This window comes from Callionymus lyra, chromosome 16, assembly GCF_982586985.1.
Source record: "Callionymus lyra chromosome 16, fCalLyr1.hap1.1, whole genome shotgun sequence".
NCBI classification, from domain to species: domain Eukaryota; kingdom Metazoa; phylum Chordata; class Actinopteri; order Syngnathiformes; family Callionymidae; genus Callionymus; species Callionymus lyra.
In genome coordinates, this window is record NC_141833.1 from 15,785,571 (window position 1) to 15,806,933 (window position 21,363).

A 21,363-nucleotide genomic window follows, 5' to 3' on the forward strand; every position below is an offset into this window, starting at 1 on the left:
AAATACCAGAAGCACATGTCGACACTCGGTTTGGCAAAAATATTATTGTATTAAGATTAACATTATTTTATTTATAGTTTGAGTAATTTTCGTCCACAAAAAAAAAAAAATCGATTCAATTTTGGTCACGTGACTGGTTGATTGCGGGTTTTTAAGAGTGCCATCTTTTATTGGATAAAAAATGTGTATATTATGCAAGTTTTTCTACCTACTAAAGTATAAAAAAACAGTAATGGAAAACTTAATAAATAATATAAGAAATATATTTATCTGGAGCGTTTTTTTTTAAATAAATTGCTGCTACATTTTTAATGTAAATTATTTTCTATTTTATTCCAATGTTTCGGGAGTAAACACAATAACCTGAGAAATTAATCAAACTTATTTAAAGTTAAACAAACATGTTCTTATTCGTCAAGTGTTTGTAAATAAAGTTTTATTTTCAGAAAAATAGGTTTGTGACGTGATGAGACGTGGACGCCCCCTGGCGGACACACTCCGGTTTCACCAAAACAGGAAATTAAAATAAAATAAAAAATAAAAAGTGACGTCACTTCTTAAGATAAGACCGTTGATGTAGATACGTCCCCTCACCTTTGACCCGCCTCACCCCGACCCCCCCTCCACGTGTCAGCCATATTTGACACTCGTTCAACCCCTGGTGTCGGACAAAAGAATCACACGTGTGTGGTCAGTGCCTAAATCTTTATTTCTCAGTTAGCTACATGTTTTCTCAAAACTCGACAGCTCTACATCGTCATGACACAAGAGGAACTGAAAAATGATTCCAGTCTCGGACCAACAAAAGAAAAACAATAAGCCCTCTTGTACGCTGCCGCCTCCATCTGTTAGCATGTTCCTTGTCGATTGTCCTCAGCTGTTAGCGTAGCGCGTTAACCAGTTAAACCACAGTGAGTCCAGACGGTTTTTCCAGTCGCTGGATGTGCATTTGTTAGATTTTTGCGTCAACCAAAGAGACAAAAACATTCTCGTGAGTTTCTTAAAAACAAAGATGGCACAGGCTCGCCGATATGACCAGTGGCGGCGCCACAAAAAATAAAGTTAAAAAAATCCCTTGTGACGTACAAAGTTTCCCCCCCCCATAGTAGCGTCCGACTGAGTCGTTCGGGCGAGTTGTGCCGAATCGCTCGGGTTTTTTTTTTTTGAGTCATTTTCTGCCACCTCAACAAATGTTTGTTTGGCTGCGCGAGCAGCTAGGAGGCGCTGCCGACACACGCAGAAACATTCAGTTTAATGGCACAGACAAGTCAGTTCCCACGACAACAATCCAGTTCAGAGGAAAACAACAACACAACTAAATCAACGAAATAAACAAAAGTTGCCGCCAATAGTCTCACAAACGCTAATTTCCCCGTTTCTGACGACAGATTCGATGCTTCAAAAAAATCAAACATTTTACAGTTTTTTTTTTTTTTTTACATATAAAAAAAAAATGTTCTGCCGTGCGAAGAAATGTTTGTTAAAGCTGGAGTTAACTCGTCACGCAGCCGAACAGTTTCTCACGTGAAAATATTCATCTTGTGTTTCCCCGCTTCATTTAACGAACATTTCAAACACTTTTTGATTTTATCTTCGTGGTCAGACATTTTGACATGAAGGTTCATCTAGTTTTCATTGTCGTCTTCAGGCCTGAAACGCCGTCCACGGCTGGAGTGGAAGCAGCTGAGAAATAAAACGTTCTCAGATGGAAGAAGAAAGGTGGAGGAAGTTTAGTTTAAGTTAGTTGTTTTTTTTTTTGTGTGTTTTTTTTTTTTTTAGCTTAGCATTAGCGCCACCTTCAGTGAGACGTCTGTAGCAAACGACAGTGTAAATGTGCAACCAAATCACATCCGCTGGAGAAAGTAAACATCGTAATATAAAAATAAATACGGGGAAGAAAAAGAATCAACACAAATATCTGGGTTAAGTCTACAAATGTGGCTTCAACTTATAATTAAAGTTACACTAATATTTTTAAAACGGGAATAAAAAACCTCAATGCTAAGCTAGGCTAACTACAGACGAACTCAAGCGTTAAGGAAGAGGCCGCCTGAAGGGGGCGCCGCTTCTCTGCCCGGATGTCCTCTAAAGTCATCAGCAGCCCGTTGAGATGCTAACAGTCAAGAGCGGTGGGACAGTTTGTTAAAACCTACCCCTGCTGAAACATTATGACCGCCCCCCCCGACCCCTGCAGACGTGAGCCCCGACGGGAGATGCGGTCATAATGTTTAGTCTCAGAGGTGTGTAGATCTAGTGTTTTCTCTCGTAACAAGCATCAAGTTTAGACGATGATGATGATGAAGGTGTGAGTGGCGGCGGCGTGTGGAATGAAACATGAACACAATAAAAGGACAGAAAAGTTCAGTCAGAACAAAGAAGCAACATTAGGAGCCGCCGAGCAGCTGCAGCCACATGAATATATTCTAGAATCATCTGAAGGTACCTCTTATACTTCTGAGTATTTACAACTGTACAGGCCGAGCACACTTCAAAGTGCATATATTTAATACAGTTTCCACTAGTTTGTCATTTACACGCTTGATATTTCACCCCGGGAACAAAGAAAAAAAACAAGAGCGTCGGCGACGGCTCGCGGCGCGAGCGAGCGGGGCTTCGTGTGAAAAGAAAGAACTTGTCTGTAGAAAAGTTAAGGCAAAGTCATTTTTCAAGTTTAAATTAAATTCAAGTTTCTCGAACACTGGATGGAAAATCTTTTATTTCAACAAAAGCTTGACTTCCTTTTCCCTCGGAGAAAAAAAAAAAAGAAAAAAAAAAAGTCTCATGGAATCGATGATCCGAGCCACCAGCGTGGGGCGCCAAACTCAAGCCTTGCTTCCAAAAAAAGAAAAGAAAAAAACGTGAGCGGCTTTCCCTTATTGAGCTCTTATTTACCCACGATGCTTCTCGCTGCAGGAAGACAGTGGGAGGTGGGGTGGGGGGGGCATGCAGCGCCCCCTGTTAGGATACAGTGGTTATGTCTTCGGGTGGATTCAGGATTTGGAAAAGGATCGACCCACGAACGAGGCGCCGTGAAACAAATACGGAAAAACTCAAGAGACGTAATCTCGTCTTCAACGAATCCACGTCCAAATCAACCTGCCATGTGGAGGAACCTCTGCGAGAACATCCATGACCGGTTGTAAACCATCCTCGATAAAGGTGTCGATGCCACATTTCCTCAGAACCGTTGCGGCGATAAAATCCGTTCACGTCGTCTCCGTCGCAAACCTGCTAACTTACTCGGATGCCTCGTAAATATCCACAACCGTGTCTCATCCTTTTCCGATATTCCCATAAAACAAATGGGGTCGTTTGAAGGTCATTTGTGTCAGTGAAGCGTCCACACAAAGACGAGAGAAGCGTCCTTCACGATCGGCCGCAGGAACCTCTGGAGGGGAACTCTTCATATATTCAACATCATTTCTCAAGTGAGCCACGTCAGAATTTCCCTTTAAGTTCCTCAAGTGTGACGAAGAAGGTGGACCAGGAGCTCTCGGGGGGTGGGGGGCGGGGGGGTCACTGTTCTTCCTGTCCTTGAGTGCGTACGTGCCTGCTGAAGCTCCCTACGCCGGCGCAGAAGCACCTCGGGGGGGCGGGGGGGGTTTAAAAGAGGTTGCGAGTTCTACTTTGGTAGCCTGTTGTCCTGCCGACCCGACACAAAGCTGGGCAGCACGAAGGGTGAAGCTTGAGGAGAGACTTGAAGGAGGGGGTGTGTCGCCGTGACAACTGGGAGACGCTTGTGATGTCGCGGGCCCCGCTGAAGCGCGCGGTAGGGCCCCAAAAAACCAAAAAAAAACTTTTGACGGCGAACAAAATGGAGTATGCACGCTTCCCATCATGCAACAGCGCTGGTGCGGGCGGTTGAATCCAGAGGACAGATGAAGAAATAAATTAGTGAAAGACCCTCCACGTGCACGGTAAAGTGCTGTCGGTCTGCAGCCCTGACCCAGAAGAGAAGGCGTCCGCTTTGCTTGTTTGGGGTTCTGGGAGACGAGTAGCCCTGACATTAGTTTCCTTTTTTTTTTCTTCTTTTAAATGCATCTGTGCAGCCGGGAGGCCGTGGGTGCTCCCCCTACTGGGGGGACTTTGGAGGGGAGTGGGGGTCTCTGCTGGGGTTTTTCCCTGGATGTGGCGGAGGAGAGACCCACCGCCCGCCGGGTCTCCGGTTCTCCCGTGGAGGTCTGGCAGAGGGCCCTGATTTGGAGGAGTAAGTCTCTCTGGGCTTGACCTCGGCTGCCGTGGCGAGGGATTCGGAGCACTTCCTTTCCTCACCTGTAGGGGCAGCGCAGGCTGGCTTGGTTTCCTTGGGCGCCGCCGGATGCTGCAATGTCGCCGCTTCCCTGGCTCGCTGGCAGATCTCAGCGTAGGAAGGTTTCCTCAGCTCCTGTGAGGAGGGACATGATGAGGACACGGATTCAGGTGCGTCTCATGTCAAGATATCAGGAGGCTTCTTAGCCACTTATTTTCCACAAGGGGAATTTTCAGAACCATGAGAACCTTCGGAAAAACTATTATAAAAAGTGGATTTTCTTTAATGGATCCTTTCAACTCAGGAACTATTTTAACAAGAACTGAAAAATCCAACATACACTTGAAAAGGGATACTTGGAGATAATCATTTCATTACTGGAGGCAAATAGTAGCATTAAAATCATCTCTAAATTGCACAAAACTATACAAGAATGTATGATATATGGAGTGAAAAGATGGTGATATTCCATGTTAATCTTTGTATCCTTTGTTATTTGTCTTTGATCTATGTTCTTTAGACTTAGAACGTTTCATCCTGCACTTTATTTTTATACAAACTTTGTCTAGTTTTTTAATGAATCCATAGTTTGTGTTGCTGTGAGACCTCCAGAAGGATCTATAAAGTTTTATCTATCCATCCATCTAAAAAAAGATTAAATGATCTTTTTTATTTCATGTTATTTTCCATCCATAATAATATTGTAAAAATAAAAAACACAAAAAAAATGAAACCTTTAAATATATAAATAATTTCATTTAAATATAATAATAAAAAGAATTAAATGTTTAAACAACATATCAATAACATTCATATGAAACGTTAAATTCAACTATTCCGATGACACTGATGTCCTTCAGTGGAATCACACGTGAGCATGTGAACGCTTCCTCACCGTCGCAGCGCCGTTGACTTGTACCGACTTGCTCGTGGTGGACAGTGTTCCAGAGACTCGCTCCACAGACGGCGGCGCCTCCTTCGATCTCACATCGGTCACCTTAAGCTCTCTGAAAACAAACAATGAACCATCATTAACAAAAAAGTCTCGATACTTTCAGGTCGAGTGTGGCTCTCACGTTGTTTGGGGGGAGGGGGCGGGGATGAGCGTCGACCCGGCAGCGGGGGCCGGTGCTGGGGTCGCCGGTGGAGGCTGGTAACTCGAGGGCATCGGGGAGGTGGAGGAGCGCAGGGGCTCCTTGGGGCCCGCTGGAGAGACCCCCCCTGCTCCGGAACTGGACTCCACGCTCACGGTCTGCAACAGACAGAATCATCAGCGAGGGTCTATGAAGACGACGGCGGCGGCTGCAGGTACCCGCTCTTTGACGGCGCCCCCCACCACCACGCTGCTGGCCAGCCGGTTGTCGAACACATCCTCCGTCTTGAGCTGACGGGTCGCCCCCGGCAACGGCGGGAAGCTGGACAGGCCCAACTCGAAACTGGGGGACGGGGGTTTGGGAGGAGGGGGTGGCGGCGACTGCGGGGTCGCTCTCTGTGTGAGGAAAACACCGTTGACTCTCGCCTCGACAACACGACTGTCAAGGATGGACCAGTTACTCACCGTGAACTTGTCGTCCCGTTTTTTCCTAAAAAGCAGAAACAAAGAGAACAATTTTAACATGGGTCAGAACCATTAACCCTGAAATGTTTTGTATATGAATATTTCCTTTTTTTCCCCCACATAGAGTTTGATATTGTAATTCCAACCATTACAATATAACATTTCTAAATTCAATATAAAAATGTTGTTATAACTGTGAGCCAGTCATGGTAACATCATTTTGAAAAAAAAAAAAATGTAATTAAATTAAATAATATTAACAAAAAAATTCAACCTCTTAATATAAAAAAAAAAAATCTTATTGAATTCGTAAGAACATTGAACAATTGAAAAACCTTTCAATAAAATAGATGTGAAGTGATCACCTTGCATTACAGTTACTGCATTAAAGTAACAAAAAGCTTTTTATTCTTTTCAACTCTGAGTAGAATCAGTAGGATTTAAAGTATGTTTTTTCTGGACTATAAGTCGCACCAGCCATAAAATACATAATAAAGAAGGAAAAAACATATATAAGTCGCACTGGAGTATAAGTCGCATTTTTGGGGGAAATTTATTTGATGTCATCTTGAAAAGCAATTTAAAATAAAAATAGAATAGAGGCAACAACAGGCTGAATAATTGTACGTCATGCTTACATTACATGAAACAACTGAAAACGTGCCTGGTATGTTAACATATTAAGAGTTATTCTGATAACTTTAGCATAAATAACATGCTAAGAAGTTTACCAAACCATCCGTGTAACTCCAAATAACTTAAATCAAATGAAATCTTCATCCTCGGTGTCACTTTTAAACAACTAACTAACTCTGGAGGTAGAAGATGCGGCGCTTCCTCTTCTACGTCGAAATTATCAACACAGGCCTAGAGCGCCCTCTTGCGGTTTAGTGTGAAAATAACATGTGAAATAATGTACCGGTAATAATTTCACACATAAGTGGCTCCAGAGTATAAGTCGCACCCCCGGCCAAACTATGAAAAAAACTGCGACTTATAGTCCGGAAAATACGGTATGTTTTTTCAGAAAACTTTGCTAATCGAGATCCACTTGGGTTTGTGAACCTCCTCAGAACATAACAAGGTCTTGCTCCTCTAAAATACTGGCTGGGGTTTCGTACCTTCCCCGGCCCATGCCCAGGGTGTAGTCTGTGGTGGTGGGCTCCGTCACTCTCCCCGTGCCCGCAGTTTCTCTGCGGGGGAAGGCCGCGGTGGAGGGTAACCTGGTCCTGGGCTGGCTGGTGGAGAGTCTTGTCGGCGGGCTGCTGCGGACCCCGTTGAGCCTCTCGCTGGGGAAGCTGGGGAAAAGGGGCGGGCTGTCCAGGAGCCCGGTGCAGCGGTCAGCAGCAGGGACGGTCGGCCTCATGTGAGGTTTACTGTGATTCCTGGAGGGTAAAGACGACGGTCAAGGGACCGGATCCACAGCTGAGTCAGTCGAAGAAAGCCTCACCTGTTCCTGGGAGAGTAGTGCCTGATGGTGAGTGGTGTGTTCGCTGGTTTGAAACTGTGTGAAGTGGTGAATCCATTGATGAACTGGTTATTGTGGAAGTGGCCCACCTGAGGAGATGCAGAAGTTTAGCACATGACCGTATGGAAGTATATCAGAATATTGAATGTTTGAATTTAATGTTTAAAATGTTGAAACTTTGATTTTTGTTTTAAATTGAAATGCTTGTATATTGAAAGGCTGAATTTATTATTTTTATATATATATATATATATATATATATATATATATATATATATATGTAAAAAAAAAAATCTAATATCAATGATTCAAATAAATAAAGACTTGACATTTTAATTTGAATAATTCTAAATTATATTTTATAAACAGTCATGTGATCGTATGCATGTCACATGATTGGCTAAAGTTAAATCAAGTAGCTCAGTACACTTTTGTTACACACGGTCATCAGTGAGCAGAGAAGCAGATGCAGGGCACGAATGCTCCTCCCCATGATGCAACACTAATAGACTCAGGGACTCATTCATTCCTCGTGCTATTAGGGCTTTTTAATTCCGAGTTTGGGGGCAGGAGAAGAGTGAAAAGATGATGATTTTCCATGTTAATCTTTGTAATTTTTTCTTTGATCACCTATGTTCTTTATCTTTAGATTTAGATTTTGTAACCTTGTACTTTCTCTTTATAGAAACTTGTTCTTTATGAATTGAATTTGGAACTAGATATCAAAACCCTTTGTGTAAAAACATCATCAGATAAAGAAATTCCAAGTAAGGTTTTATACTTCTATACTTCTACACAGGAGGGGCAACAACAGAGCAGTGAACTCACCAGTGTGGGGTCGATGAAGCTGTGCGTGGTGGACCAGGCCTGTGGCGTGATGAGGCTGTACAGGGGGAACTGTTGCTGCGGGCTGTAGACCGGAGGGATGTAGTAGGACGTGTAGCGCTGCTGGGCGTACGGGTTCACCTCCACCGGCCGGTAGCCGTTCTTTGGCATGAAAGTGTTGATGGCGATGGCCTTCGCCTTGATCCTCGCCTGAGACGACAACGCTTGTGTTAGTGTTCACCTGTACACGTCTCTGTGGTTCCTCCGACAACATTAAGACTAGCTTAACTTTATCAAATACGAATTGACCTGGTCGGCTTCTCTCAACCCGTGAATCAGTGTGTCAGTTTAGAAGGACGGTGCAAGAGAAGGTGGTAGAAGTAGAGAAACTCAGGTTGATATTTTGACCTTTAATAATGTCTGGGTTTAATGTAAGCTAAGGAACATGGCTTTTCAATGTCAACAATTACACGAAGGCTCACAATAAAACTAAAATGTTTGTGAAGGAAAACAATCAGCTTGGATAGAGGAGTCTCCAGGATTTTGGACCTGTGTGTGTTTGAGTCCGACACCACTGCTCTAGTTCCAGGTATGTGCAATTGGGCGAGAAAACTTTGCAGAATATTGTGTAAATGTGAATATTAGGGATTCTCACCTTGATGGGCTTCCCTTGAAAGGTCTTCACCTCCTCCCGGAGATACTGATATGCCTGAGAGAAGACAAATATTGAGACACTTGAAGAGAAATGACAAAAATAAAACATTTAAGTGAGTCGTGTGTTTGTGTACCTGTTGTGCATCAGCTTCTGACTCAAACGTGATGAACCAGTTGTCATTGTAGGCAAATTCACAGTTGATGAACTTGGGGAGGTTTTCTCCTTTGAACAGTGCTTCCACCTCCTGAAAGCATCTTAGCGTCAGTAACATGCATGGATTCATTCATAAAACCGTGTAAAGGTTCTGAACGAGTCCACGACCCGTCAGATCTAGTGGTCAACGTTCATCGTGTGAGGTCGACGAATAGAATCATCTCAGACCACTCACTTCCATGGGCGTGCTCTCTGGAACCTCCCGCAGGATCACAATGCAGCGGTTCTGGTTGGGCCGCACCTTCTCCCCCTTCTCGTCCACTTGGACCAGTGGCAGAGCTGCGGGCGACAAAGAAGTCACGCTTGGAAACAGGCGAGCTCACCCGCTTAGAGAGAGCAGAAATGTACACTGGCACACACTTTCCCAACGGAACGAGGAGCGGCGGACATGAGGTCGTTGACGGATAAAATACCGACAAAGAAAAGTCAGACATTAAACATGAAAACAATTTTCAGCACCACAGGAATAAAAGGCTGAAGATCATTATCTAATGATACGTTTCCGCAACTCTATACAGACGCCTCTGCCGATCCGAGAGAGCTACGTTTTTGTTGTTCAACTGTTCATTCACAACTTCCGCAATATGCCTCCTTATATATTTTATATATTGTATAAAATGAAACTGATAAATATTCCTAACTCTTGTGAGCAGAGGTCTTAAACTAGAGGCCCGCAACATTACATTCTGCTTCCCCTCCTTTTACTTTTATAGCTTTGGTTATTTAGTTGAGATGCAACACATTTCTAAAGTAAATTAACACATAAAATTAGACAAACATGAGCCGAACAGTGAAACCACACAAAAACCAATAAAAGCTTAAAAGGTTTGTCATCATCAAAAACAATCCTCCTGTCTTGACAAGAATTCACCGCCGGTGGCCCCCCCACGGCCAGTTAATTAAGAGACGCTTATGATTTATCTTTTTTTTTTTTATCATATTTTCTACAACAAAGTAGCAATCACAATATTCTCCATGTTACTGCAGTATTTTTAGTTTTTTCTATTAGATCAGGGCCACTTTTTTGTATCGGTTTGATGGTGCCAGCAACATTATTCAACTCACATCGTAAAATATCCACGATCAGATCCACGTCTGTGCTGAGCTTCTTCACGTGATCCAGGTTGGCCACCGTGACGATTGGCACGTACTGATCGCTGTCCATCTGAGAGATGAGGTACATGTCACTGGCCAGGTTTTCCCTGTGAGACAGAAACGCAGGAGGTCAGTCATTGGGCCGGTGGTCCTGATGGCGGGTCGTGATGTTGGAAGACACACACCGTGACAGACAAAATTCCAGAGTCTTCTTCAAGTGCTCCCGCAAACTCTCCTGGGAGTTTTCAAGCGGGGAATCACTTCCTGTGAACACAAACATCAGGCGTCAAGGTTAAAATCCAGCTCTTCTTTCTTGCACAGAGAATCACTAGAACCTCCTCACCTGTTTGTACGGACTGCACAGACTCTGGGAACTCTGTGTAGGAGGAGTCCGAGCACTCCAGGGTGACGGCGGCCGGCTCTGCCAACATCACTGGGGCTGGTGGTGGCTCATCTGGGTCCGTCAGCAGAGGCTCCTTGTAAGCCTTGTCCTCGTCTGCCTCATAACCTAAAACATCAGCAGTGACTTAGGATGACTTTGCATTTTAAGCTCCAGACCGTCACCAGGAGGAACTCTTCATCCTCAGCACTTCTAGTATTAAAATCAAAATACTGAAGCGACCAGGACCAGCCCGGGTGTCATGTGGTCCAGGGACTGACCAAAACCCAATGTCAACCCTGTGCCGTCCGTCGAGGAGTCAGCAGTGTCACAAGGGACAAGAACAGAACTCTTTAGACTAAAGTCCAAAGGCTTTGTGATGTCATGTTCTTATTAATTCACAAGATTCTCTGGCACTGTAAAATTGAGCCCCAAACTATCAGTTTGTTTTTTACTGTCATATACCTTATTTCATGAAAACATTTAAAAAATATATTTAATAATAGTTGGTTTATGGTTTATATTGCACTTAAGTTTTTATTAAATAATTGCTTTTTTTAAAGTTAACATGCAAATATCCACAGTATTTGTACATTTCTGTGTTGTGTGTCTGCTAGATGGCAGCAGTCTTTTTACGTCCTCTGCAGCTAAAGGAACAAATAAATCCTCCTAGATCCCAGAGATTACTGAGGACAAGAGGATACAGCAAACTCAAGCGGCATTTAAATCGGATGTTTGGACATATTTTGTTTTTAAAAAAAGAGTCAAGACTTTGTCAAGAGTCATGTGGTGTGTATATTCTGCAACACCAGAGTCAAGTACTCAACAATACTAGAAATATATCCTTGTTACTACAGTATGACTAACTACTGTCCATCATGGATGATGACATCATCCACTGAACACTGTCATCAGTGAGCAGAGAAGCAGATGGAGCACGAATGCTTCTTCCCAGATACAACACTAATAGACTCAGGGACATATTCATTCCTCGTGCTATTAGATTGTTTAATTCCGACTTTGGAATGATGATATTCTATGTTAATCTTTGTATCCTTTGTCTTTGTTATCTTTTCTTTGATCCATGTTCTTTAACTTTACATAGACTTAGATTGTGTCATTTTGCACTTTCTTTTTATCAAACTATGTTCTTGTTCGGTATTGCTGTGTGCTGGCTGGAAAAACAATTTCCTGAAGGAGACCTGCAGAGGGATCAATAAAGTTTTATCTATCCATCCATCTATTGTATCATTGCCCCTGTATCGTGATACGCATCGCCAGATTCTTGCCAATACACATCCCTATACATGTGACAGGTGGTGCCAAAATAGAACAATTTTGTCAGCAGCCAATATAAAACATTGCCTCACTCAGACACAAACACGCAGATTGTGCACAAGCACATCTGGACGGGCGACATTTGATAGTAGGGTTGTCACCGAAACCGTTACTTCGGTACCAATTTGCTACCAGCAAACAAAAAAATACAACCATACCAGTTTTTTTTTAGTACCGTAAGGACAGAATACAAGTGTTCTATCCATTTCTATCGCTGATCATCAGCACTGTATGAATGTACAATATTTGTTAAGTTTCTTACACATGTTTGTAATCATACTTATAGGCTGTTCATCAACACTGTTTGAATGTATACGTTTTTGGATTTGTTTATTTTTGTATCCATGTAACCCATGGAAAATAAATTACCACCAACACTCCTTGGATATAAAATAATTGATTGTTGGTTTTCTTTATTCAATAAAGTTGTGTACCTCGAAATAATGGCTCCTTTTTTTTTTAAAACATGGTATAGAAAAGTATCAAATACTGAAATCTTGGTATCGTGGCAACGCTACTTGATAGAAAACATTTTACTATTATTGACCAAACCTGAATCTAGCATCGGTTACTAAGAAACAAGTTATTTAAACAAATTATTAACTTTAGGTAAACAACAAATTAAATAATTTATATGAACGATCTCCACTAAAAAATGTGGAAAACTATAACTGCACTATTTACCAAAGTAATTAAGAACAAAATAAACTAACTGCCTCCTCCGGGGCAGATGAAAATCTGGTATATTGAGTACATGTAATTTTCTGTAAATAGATTTGTGGCGTTGCTGGTTTTTAAGGGCAACGACAGCCAACATAACAAGCACGTCGGGATCATTTTCTCTGTGTCACTTTGGAAATACCCAAATCACCAAGAAAAGAAAAGAAGAAGAAGAAGAAAAAAAAAAATCGACATCGAGTGACTTTTGTCTGAGCAATACTTTCAGAGTAAAACCGATTTATACCACGTTTGCTGCCTCCGGGTAAATTTTTCTAATTTAGTTTATTTCTAATCCTTTTCGGCCTTGAAGCAAATAAATGGTGATGAGTTGCAAAAGCAAACGTCGAGCCGTGTCAAACAGGTTAGCTTGGTTATACAAACTCCACGATCCATGAATGACTAAACAACCAACAAATTGGGCTAATGGAGGATAAATCAAGGACGGCAAGTATGGTGTCACAACCGGAACGATTGTACGAGAGCCCGCACACGGTGAACTCGTCGCGCAGAAACACAAACGGCGAGCACAAAAAACGGTATTGTGGGGCGTGAAACACGATGTTGTGGCGACTAAACATGATCGACGAGCGCACACGTAGCCGTGATGATGATCATATTCGTTATCCCAGCTAAATGATTAACTGTTAACTGTACTTTTTAAAATGTGTTTTTGTTTATTTTCACAAACGTTAATCCATGGATCCATCATCATCATCATCATCCGCTTATCCGTCGCCGGGTCGCGGGGGCAGCAGCCTCAGCAGGGAGCGCCAAACATCCTTCTTTCTCTCCAGCAACATCTGCTCTGACTGAGGGATCCTGAGACGCTCCCAGACCAATGAAGAGATAATCTCTCCACCTGGTCCTGGGTCGACCCCCCTGGTCTCCTCCCAGCTGGATGCTCTGGAAAGGGAGGCACCCGCCTCCCCTCGAAGGAAACTCGTTTCAGCCGCTTGTATCTGAGATCTTGTCTCTCCGTCATGACCCAAAGCTCATGACCGTAGGTGAGGGTGAGGACAAAGATTGATCAGTAAATAGAGAGCTTTGCCTTTTGGCTCAGCTCCCTCTTCAACAGTGCGGTAGAGTGAATGCAAATTTTTTCAAATGCAGGAAATGCAATTTGAGGAGATTATTAAATGACTACAGGGTACTGCAAGGTCTGTTTGAATAAGTATTTGCGAAAGCATTTTTCGGGGTTCAGTGTAGGGTGTGGATTGCCTTTTCTGCATCCACCTTATCAAAACACACAGGGTCACTGTACACACGTACTGCATTATTTTAAAAAAGTATTAAAGTTAAGCCAAATACAAAAATAAAAATACAAAACATGGATCTTATTTAACATGAATTACAGTGAAAACCAGTTTAAAAGGTAAGTTTTATATATCCTGTTGGACTTCCGGAGGCAAGGGGCAGATCGGTTGAAGGCTCTGGATCCAATAATGATGGTGGCATTTACCTCGCTGTTGCTTCTTGTTCATTTTGCCCTTGAAAAGCTGGTGGCAACAAAACATTGTCCATGCAGAGAGTCTAGAAGCCGACTAAGTTTGTAAGAGGTTTTTAATCTCAATGTGATTTTTCTTTGATTAAATAAAAAACTAAAAATGACTTAATGTGCCACTCATGCAAATGACAAATCAAAAAATATTTTTATTTCAGTGGATATTGATTAAATGACTATTAATTATTTTTAAAAATGGCTTCTTTGGAAAGTCAAAGAAGCGTTAATCCTGCAGGTCCTATTAAATACGCCCAACCACCTGGATTATTGTTCACCATGACTGATTTGGGAAACTGACTGAAATTTTCAGGTCAACCAGTAGTAAAAGACACTGTGAAATGGTTTGATGAAGCATCAAATTTCAGACCAATGAGAACATGAATACCCAGGTTGTATGATTACACTAAACTGTTCAATCTGCGATTGTCAGTCTCATCGAGGACATAGACGATCAGGAGTACAGAGAGCTGACACAGGACTTGGACCGGTGTCAGCTCAAACACCTCTATATTAATGCATGTTAATCCAAAGAAGTACCGTAGACATCGATGTTCTCAACTGGTACTATGGTGAACATTGAGATGGCTCCATCAACTATTTAGATGATCCGTTGCGCACTCGATGATCATGTTTAGTCGCCACAACATCGTGTTTTACGCCCCAAAATACCGTTTTTGAGCTCGCCGTTTATGTTTCTGCGCCACAAGTTCACTGTGTGCGCTCTCATACAATTGTCCCGGGTTGTGACACCATAGGTATAAATTCTGAGCACATTTACGGCATGTTAAATGGAGAAACGAGACTTCTAAAAATCCAAACTGATCTTTTTCTAAACCAGCATCGGGACACTCAGGATTAAGCTTTACAGTCGATGTCAAAACAGGAGACGTTGCTTTACCATCACTTCACAGGATGAAGAGCAGGCAAAACTCGTCATCCATCACAGTCGTGCGTTTTAATGACAGGACCTCTCAGCTGTGACTTGTTTTTCCTGAATAACCTAAGTGACGGATGAGGTGGAGGGACAGCAGGCTCCACCGACAGGAAGGTGACGGAAAAAGTGAGGTGGCAGACTAACCTAGAGAGCTGGCGTCGTCCTTCCATGGTTGCAGGGCAGCAGTGGTGTCAGAACTCCCGGTGGGGTCCAGGCTAAACATGTGGTTGGCCCATGCTTTCGCATTGGGGTTGAGGTCTGAAACCTTGGCGGATTCCTAGAACACAAATTGATTCCACGTCTTAGATGAAAGATTTATCATGGTCATATCATAAGGAAGCACCACAGAGACCAAAGACTCCGAAGATCAGGACCTTGAATTTAAGGATTGTTGAGGTGAGCCACACAAGCGAAGACATAAACATCTACGACTTCAAATCTAGGCTCTTAGGAGTTATTAGTTAGTTTTAAACTACATTTGGACTTACATAATACACACACAGAAAGGGACTATACAGCAGTCAGTGAGTGCTTAAACATACTCTGTCACCACATTAGTACTTAAAGTAATAAATCAAGTAGTTCAGTGAGCTGCAAACAGTAATAATATTTTAGAAACATCGGAGAAATGTTTGTCGTAATGAACCCCCAGGAGGGCTCATTGTACAACACTGACATTACGATCGGTTTGTCATGCCTTCATTTCTTCTGCCAAGGATGTCTTGTGATGGGACCAGAAAATGCCATAATCTGCCCTTTGTCCTTATACCAACATTTCTTGAAAATTCCATCGTAATACCTAAAACGCAAACAAAAATAGAACCTCTTCTCTAGTGGTAATAAATGGGGGACAACGACAATGGGTAAAAATCCTTAATTTTGATGGAAATGAACAGCTTAGCAGAGGTGAGAATTTGGTCTCTGGGTCCGAGGAAGGGAACCAGCATCAGGATCAAGGTGCTCCTGTGCACTTGCGTTTGTCCTCCAACACCAGAGCTGCTGATGCTCAAAGTGGATCCGCTGTAGGGTCGCTGAATTTCTTAGGAGCCTTTTTCAAGCTGATGGGTGGCTGACGTGTTGACGGCCGATGTCTGCTGTAGGGGTCGTCACTGCAGGTCTGAGTCACTCTTCAACCAACCCTGTAGCAGCGTCGATACCCGAGCTGCAGTACGTAGAAACGCCGATTTCAACGGATCTTCGAACCATGATGATGGAGGGATCCTCGTGTCTCGCAGGACGTATTACCGAGCACCAGCGTCTCCGTGTCGTGTTTCACAAACCTGTGCTCTGCCAATAATCCGGCCCTGCACTAATGCAACGACTCCCACTCCCGTCTGAGCGGCTGCCATGGAAACGACTGCTGACATCACAGGAAGTGATCAGTCTGGCCCTCAATATTTTAAAATCCCCTCTTCAATCGTCTAGAAGAAAAGGTTAACCTGCTCCTGTCGCCAATTGACAGACGCCGTCATAAAGACAGTTTAGAGAGGTTGGTCCTTTTCGGTGGGCCACAATACAACAAGTTCCTGGGTCTTTCTTAAAATCAAGGGGAATCCCAAAAATAATCAACATACATTTAAAATAAAAAATAAAAAATGCATGTTTAGCAACTATTAATAAATAAACGTTATTCAGAAATAAGCTTCCTTTATGAATGAAAAAATATTTATGGAACATTTGACAGGAAATGTTTACAATTCTGAAACTTCACTTGAAGTACGAGGAAGTCAAGAGATGAGCATCATTCCTGTCTTAACAATGATTGATCTCTTGAGGCGTCGGTTTACGGTACCAGAATCCTTCGGTTTCCTCCTCCAGCAGTGGTTCTGTCCAAGCTTCCACAACTTGTTAATGAGAGCGAAGGGAGGAAAAAGTCGTTGCGTTTTTTCCATTTCCCTAATTTTAAAACGGTTGTTTGCCGCGGGCCTTCCCCTGACTCGGCCCGAGAGGTAGAGGACAAGTCTGTGTTCTATGGATATTTGTCAACTTCCATGGATCATAAAATGCTTGTATATCAATGGCCATTGCAAAAACACAGCCCCCCGTCATCTTTGACATGCACAAGTACAACAACGTATATCTGAACACGACGTAACTGACCCGATAAAAGAGTGGAACTTACCAAATGGGAGTTTTCTTTTGCCTCTTGCACTTGCTGCACCTGTGGTTCAGCAACAACTTTTGCGTCCTGGTCAGAAGTCATGAGCCGTCTGCTTCTAGGCTCCTCAGGGAGAAGTCTCTCGGTCACCAGGTTTAGCTGCAGGGGGGGGGGGGGGGGGGGCAGAGACAGATATGTCAGATCTCACCAGGGCTGCAGCACAAACGTCATGTTGTGTATATGAGCAGATATTCACAGGAGCGTGCTGATGAGCCAGTGAAAACCAAAAAATAAATATACATATAAACAATTTCCCGAAGGAGACCCCTTGAGGGATCAATAAAGTTCTACCTACACTCATTAATTACTTCACTAAAACACTGATGCGAGATCCTTGTACCTATTAAAAATGATTGTCATTCACTTTCTATACAATATTTTACTGGACAGCGTCTTGAGGAAATTAACATGATGGAATTCAACCCAAAACCATCTAACAATTTGTTAAGGTCTGTTGAAGCTTTATGTCAAGTCAAGTTCTTTTTTTGTCAAATATGCATGTATTGAGACATACAGCATGAATGAAATTGTAGTCCTCTCTGACCCACGATACATATAAACATTAAAGACATTAAACAATTAAAGACTAAACAGACATTAAGACATTCAAGAAAATAAATAAAAAATACTAACCAACAAAATGAAATACATAATCAACACTTAAATAATCAACTAATAGACAGAATATAAACAAAAAAACAAGGTACAAAGTTAATGCACAGATAAATGTTAAAGCAGAGGTGATAGTGATGGTAGGACTGGGAAGGGGTTGAGTCTCCTGACAGCCCAGTGGAAATGTCGGACCCTCGTGTGGTCAGTTTATTAACTGCTAGATAGCTAGCATTGAGCTGAATAGAATTTAGGCACCAATGGATACATTTAAACAACATATTCAATGCAAAAATGTAGCTCTTGTAAGAATGGTGGCACATTTTTCCACTTAGGTTTTAATTCTAATGCACGATCTACAGCAGGGTTCCCCAACCTTTTTTTGTACCACAGACCGGTATTATGTAGGCATTATATTCACAGACAGTAAAAATTAATTGTATAGAGTCTGTGTTTCACTCATTTTCACTAGTTTAAAAGGTTAATTTTTCCCATAAACTTGACCCAAACAAGCATCTTGACGTTTCAAGAGCCACAAGTTAATTTGACTTCATTGAAAACTAGACGTTTTGTCAAAACAAAACACATTTCAGAAAGTAATGATCACAGACCAGTACCAGGAGCTTTGAGACAATGTCACATTTAGTATATTTGTTACCCAACAGTCAACACCATGAGGCTGGTGTTCCTCTCAGCTCAATTCTAGGTCTCCTTAAATTTACCCTGTTCACGGCCGAGTCAGCATCCCCCACCAAAGCTTAGCTAATGACACAAATCTACTTATCAATGCTGTCACATGACCAGAAACCTCCCGTTCATCATCAGCTGAACCCATAATGCAGCCATGCTTCTCCTAGCTCAACTAAAACTAAAACCGTACAAAAGTCTGGATAAGAATTAAGGCGAGAGGTTTGGAAGACACATAATTGCGTTAAGAACCGAGATCATGTCAGTATCTACCCCGTCACACTGTGCCAGAATCCTGAGGCCAAAGCTAGATCTGATAAACCACCGATCACACCAGCAGACCTAAAACCACCAGACTACCACCAATAGATGGAGCTGCTAGAATCAGAAAAGGGCGAAGGTCATCAGTGACAATCTCCATGGTAACTCAATCAATTCAATAATCAATATCAAGTCTTTTTTCTTCATCAAGGTTGATCCAGGCCCAGAAAGGGGAGAGTTGTCATCTTTTAAGTTTACTGGCCGTCACAATAACAAGGGTATTGTGTTCTCATTGTGTTACCGGGCAGATGCACTAATGTTTGACAACACTGAATATTGCGACATCAAGTTTGTGTATTATTCGTCACCATTTCACCTGATTTCACGCCGTTATCAGCCACCTTAGCTGCGGCCTGTCGAGCCAAGCCTCCCTTTATAGACCCGCCATATAAAAAATTCTTGGACCTGGACCGCCCGACGGATCATTTGACCGCAAAGACTGAGCTCCAGAACCCGGGCACGGTGATGCACATGTTGAATGACGCTCTCCACTGTTTTTGAAAGCCCTACAAATCCCGTTCAACAATCGGGGGCCTGTCTCTGACACTTGTGTTTGCACACATCGCAGAAAAGAATGGTGAACACTGACACACACGGACGCCTTCACACCAGTTTATCAGCAATAAACACTTGGCTACAGACAGACTGATAAAGTCTGCAAAACAAAATATAAATATTTTGGTTTGGTTTGCAAAGCAAAATATAAATATTTTGGCTTGCCGGCTTTGGCAGAGTAGAAAACATTTTGTCTAGACAATCCAGGCCCCGGTCCAAGTGTGATGTTGTTAGCTAGTGATAAGCTAAGTAGCTGCTGTTGTTGTGAACAGGTAGGAGGATGAGGAAGGTCTTGATGGACCATTTCTTCTGATGAGGAAGTTTGATAACAAATATAAAAGGTTGATTTGGAAAAGCGCATACATACAAAAACACCGATGAAAAACTACACACAATTGGCGAGAGAAGCAGTCAATTGCTAAGCAATGACGTTTCCTGAAGCTTGGTTTAGAGCTTGTTACTTTGTAACATAATTGTTATGTGACAAATTCAGACTGGGCTTGAAAATGCAACATCAGGGAGTGATGTTTGACTTGAGCTATTCTGTCAACGACAAAATACATCTGGGTCAAATATATAATGTATTGGAAGATAAAACTTTAGAGCAAAACGCTACAATATAGTGTCAATGAGCTTTTTGAATGGAATCACAAATGTATGTTTGTTTTGGGAGGACAAGTATCATTTTGTCTGTTCAGATCTGTCAGACATCAGGTGTTTTTGTGTTGTCCTGGGAGATACACCATAATGTGTGCGTTTGTTTTTGTGTTGCGTCAGGATGTTGGTTAAAACAGGAATGGTGCTGAGCGTGGACAATCATTTAGGGAAATTTTCGGCGGTGGTGAATAATTCAGCTTGTGACTAAGCAAATGTCATCAGGTCTAGTTCACAAAAAAAAAAGTCTAGAATGGATAGAAATGAAATAGAAAAAAGTTGCTGCAAAAAACAGTTGCAGCCAAACAGAGTGTCCTTCAGAAAGAAAAAAAAACAGATTTTGAGGTGGTTTATTCTAGTGTGACAAAGACGTCAATTCAGTGATGTCCACTGTATTTCGAATGAAGTTGTTGGTCTGTGGATGTCGTGGTGTTGCCGAGTGCGTTTGTTGTGACAGACGCGTCAAAAGATGGTGTGGATGTCAGGAAACAAACCACACCTGCAACGAGCCTACAATCTGCGTGTCGGTGCGACCTGTCCGTCACACAGTCTTGGATGAACTTGCATTTTGAACAATCAAGTAAAAAATCTCGTTTGTGGACATAAAATTTGAGTCCATTAAGAACAGGTCAGCAACATTCCGTGAAAGATGGCGACCTCCGGCGTGATTTCGCAGATTCCCCAACCCCCTTCCATCTGGATCGAGCTAACGGTTAGCTAGCCGAGCTACCCGGACGTTACTACAACATTATGTGCAAGAGGGGCGGCAGCTTAAATATCAATTTAAATCGAACACAAGCTGGGAAACGGTCTGGAACTCACCTGTCAAGTGTCACGGTGCGGCAGAACTCCGGTGCTGGTTCGGCTGGACTCGGGCCTTGAACTGGCTTCCAAGCTAAATACGCAAAGTATTAGCTAGCGGGCTATATATCAATCACGCTAGCTGGGTCTAGCACGCTAAAAACCTCGCCGTAAATAGCCTCCGGATTCCGGGCGAGGGGGGCGATGACCAGACGCGGTGCAGTGACAAGACGACGCCCCTGAATGTTTAATGCTCCCGAGACGGAGCTGTTAGCAGGACGGCTAGCCGAGAGTTAGCCAGCTAGCTTAACAACTTTGTGCAGTCGGGCACGACAGATCTGGGGGAGAAATTCCACACTGGGCGAATCCCTAAAGGGGTTTAACAGCCGGTCCCGCGGGAAGAGGAGGGAAACAGGCGGCCAAAGAACCCAGAAACCGAGGGAATGATCGACTCCAGGCGTCCGCTCGGTCACACCGTCGCTGCTTCACAGACGAGTCGCCGTTTCCTTTCCCTTTCGTGTGCAGGACCAAGATCCTCTACGGCAGCGGGACGGCTCACTCTCGCGTTGTGTTGCGAGTATGGCAGCATCTCGCTCCGCTTCATTGTTTTTTTGTCAAAAGTGTTGCGTTTCAGGAAAAATAA

The 21,363-nt window shown here is 42.8% G+C and overlaps 1 protein-coding gene across 1 annotated transcript; it reads right to left on the reverse strand.

Annotated features, from left to right (window-relative positions):
• Positions 1 to 691: 691 nt before the first annotated feature.
• Positions 692 to 21,244, reverse strand: larp4b (La ribonucleoprotein 4B). Its single transcript, XM_087810520.1, has 17 exons — positions 20,742 to 21,244; positions 17,058 to 17,192; positions 15,080 to 15,212; positions 10,407 to 10,571; positions 10,249 to 10,327; positions 10,034 to 10,170; positions 9,144 to 9,247; positions 8,889 to 8,999; positions 8,756 to 8,809; positions 8,104 to 8,310; positions 7,258 to 7,364; positions 6,929 to 7,192; positions 5,808 to 5,832; positions 5,562 to 5,738; positions 5,326 to 5,501; positions 5,145 to 5,256; positions 692 to 4,384 (listed from the first exon to the last, which is right to left on the reverse strand). The coding sequence occupies exons 2-17, from the start codon at positions 17,136 to 17,138 to the stop codon at positions 4,073 to 4,075; spliced, it is 2,244 nt and encodes a 747-aa protein (XP_087666646.1). The 5' UTR covers positions 17,139 to 17,192; positions 20,742 to 21,244; the 3' UTR covers positions 692 to 4,072.
• Between the last annotated feature and the right edge of the window lie 119 nt (positions 21,245 to 21,363).